Source organism: Cucurbita maxima, unplaced genomic scaffold (genome assembly GCF_002738345.1).
Source record: "Cucurbita maxima cultivar Rimu unplaced genomic scaffold, Cmax_1.0 Cma_Scf00007, whole genome shotgun sequence".
Classification (NCBI taxonomy): Eukaryota; Viridiplantae; Streptophyta; class Magnoliopsida; order Cucurbitales; family Cucurbitaceae; genus Cucurbita; species Cucurbita maxima.
Window position 1 is genome coordinate 1,746,542 of NW_019272023.1, and position 2,803 is coordinate 1,749,344.

General features: G+C 34.1%; 1 protein-coding gene across 1 annotated transcript; it reads right to left on the minus strand.

The window, feature by feature from the left end:
- Positions 1 to 591: 591 nt before the first annotated feature.
- LOC111481982 (F-box protein At5g49610-like) lies at positions 592 to 1,776 on the minus strand. The gene has a single exon (XM_023127608.1). It carries the CDS (start codon positions 1,774 to 1,776, stop codon positions 592 to 594), a length of 1,185 nt encoding a protein of 394 aa, XP_022983376.1.
- Positions 1,777 to 2,803: the final 1,027 nt, after the last annotated feature.

A 2,803-nucleotide genomic window follows, 5' to 3' on the forward strand; every position in this document is an offset into this window, starting at 1 on the left:
TTTTTTTTTTTTTTTTTTTTTTTTATAGAATAAAATAAAAAGATTCTCTCAATATATATTTTTTTTTACCTACACATAGCATTTATTAAACTTGTGCACCACTCAAGCTCTATTAAATTTTATATTTTCATTTCATTCAAAAACTTTATTTAAATTTTTTTAAATTAAAAATAGGTTCTCAATCCTATTTCATAGATATTTAAATTTTTAAAAGTTCCATAATACTCCTAAAATTTTAAAAATATTTCAAAAAAATTCTTAAATTTTTAAAAATTTAATTAAAAATACATATTTTAAGATACGGATGAAAATAACTTTTACTTTAAATAGATAGAATTTTCAATACCGGAGTTCAAATATATATAATTTTTATATTTAGTATAAGAATTAGTTAAAACTTTCAAAAAATTTTAAATAAATATTTAAAGGTTATTATTCGAACAAAAACCATTTAAAAATTCCAAAAAGAAAAAAATTGTACGAGGAAAAACTAATATTCCATAAAAAAAAAAAATAATAAATCATTGGAGTAGAATTTATACACATAACATCCCATAAAAAATAAAAAATAAAAACTAAAAAAACAAAAAGTTATTTGGAATTGTCGGGGGGACTCCGGCGAAGCAATTTAGAGACAATTGGAGGGTTGGGTGAACGTGGCGGCGGAGGGTAAAAATCCCACGGCTCAAAATCCGACGAGAAAGGAAAAACCTTAAGCTCAGAACCGTAATAATGGGATCGCTCCAACTGTCGGTAACTGTAATTACCTGTCTCCACATTACAAAACTTCACTTTTTCATTATTTTCCATCGCCATCAAAGTATCTGATCCATACACGGCCATCGGATTCGACTCCAAAAATTCCCACTTTTTGGTCCAAACCCTTTCCTTGTAATCCTCCATCACCCACAGCTCATTCCGCGCCGCCGCCGGTTCGCAAAACTCACGTATTAGCCCCAACTTCCCTTTGTACTCCACAAGCTTCGTGTGCCAGCTCTTGAACAGCTCGGTTCTTTCCCTAGCCTCCTGCTCCACCGTTATAGCCTCCGGCGCGGCGATACTCGACCATGTTTCGGAGAGGAAGTCGAACGCAAGTATAGACTTCTCGTCAAAGAATTTCCAATGAGCTAACCCACCAACGACCACAGCCACACAAAACGGCTCGACAAAGCTTAAGCTATTGTCATGAACTAAATCCTCAAGCCGCTTCCACCGCCAAGACTCCGAATCAAAAATCTCGCAAACGGTGTAGCAAACCGGACGACGTCGTTTCGAGAAGGTTGTATCACGGAATAAACGGATGATTCTGAAGTGGAGAGGGCTCGAAGGCGTGACGTACATGGCAATATTCAACGTAAAAAACCGCGTCTTGGGAATTGGAATGCATTGCCATTGCTTTGTGGGGAGTTTACAAATGGTGTAGAGTTGTCTCTGGTAACGTGTCCGGTGGCGGGTTTGGAATAAGACGAGGCCGTTGGGAGCGACGGCTAGGACTTGCGGTGACTGGCCGGGGAGGAAGCTCAGGGATAATTCTAACGGCGGCGAGTTGGGTTGGGGGGTGGCGAAAGACAGCACGTGCCTACGCCCGGTGGCGGTGGTTCGTAGGCTTTGGAGGAGGAAGCCGAGTAGGAGGGGTTGGTGATCGGCGGCTAAGGCTTTGAAATATGAAGTGTAGGTGGCTTGGTTGTGGGATTTTGAGAGGGCTCGGATTTTTCCGACGGCGTGGAAGGGTAAGCGGCTCAGAATCTCGATGATGACGTCGTCAGGAAGTTCCATGTTTGATTTAGAAAATTTACAGTAATAATATGTGAATTTTTATAGAGGCGTTAGGTAAGAGAGATTAGGAAAATATATTGATGAAAATATATTGATGAAAATATCTTGATCTAAGTTTCCAAATTTGTAATTTGAATATCAAATTGCAGCTTCTATATTTTAGTTTTGTTTTTTTTGGTAATTAAATTTGCAATATTTAAATGATAAAATTTTATATATAGTTGATTTTGATAATCTATTAGAATTTTTAAATTTCAAATTTTAGGGATTTTTTTTTTATTTTTTTTAATGGAAGGAAGATAAATTTATGATTTAATAAGATATATATATTTTTAGTGTTGTTTTTATAGGGTTATAATTTCAATTTTAAAATTAAAAAAAAAAAAAAAGAAGTAAGATTGGATTGGCTAGATCCTCTAAAATAAAATATAGTCTTATATTAAAACGAATAAATTATTTATATACATTGATAAATAAAATCAAATAAGATTTTTATTGATATCATTTTTTTTTATCTTTTTAATTTATGGTTTAAAATGGTTTTTTAGGTTGAATTTTTGTCTTCGGACTGTTTTTGTTTTTATTTGGGGAGATGGCTGAAACTTTTTTTCTTGAAATTAGAGGACGAGCAGCGGAGTACCAGGGTGATGAACTTGAGGATCGGGGGCGAAGGAGTCTAAGGTGTTGGGAACTTGTTTGTGCACTTCTAACAAAGATACCTCATCGATCATTGTTTGAAAAAGTCAATAGAGCTTTAAATGTGTCGGAGGAAGGGATCTCTCTTGGTCTCAATTGTCTCAATTGAGACTAGGCTAGCCCCGCAATCTGGGAAAGGTCAAGGAACCTAATCTTCAATTTGTGACCGTTCAAAATATTTCTCATTTGAAAACGTTTTGAGGATGGCTTTTTTGTAGAATACTAATTCATTATTTAGAAGAATTGACTTTCTTTTTAATTTGACAAAAAAAAAAAAAAAAAAAAAAAAAAAAAAAAAAAAAAAAAAAAAAAAAAAAAAAAAAAAAAAAAA

Bases quoted from the DNA above. Each gene is read 5' to 3' on its own strand.
- LOC111481982 (XM_023127608.1), bottom strand. From the start codon at position 1,776: ATGGAACTTCCTGACGACGTCATCATCGAGATTCTGAGCCGCTTACCC.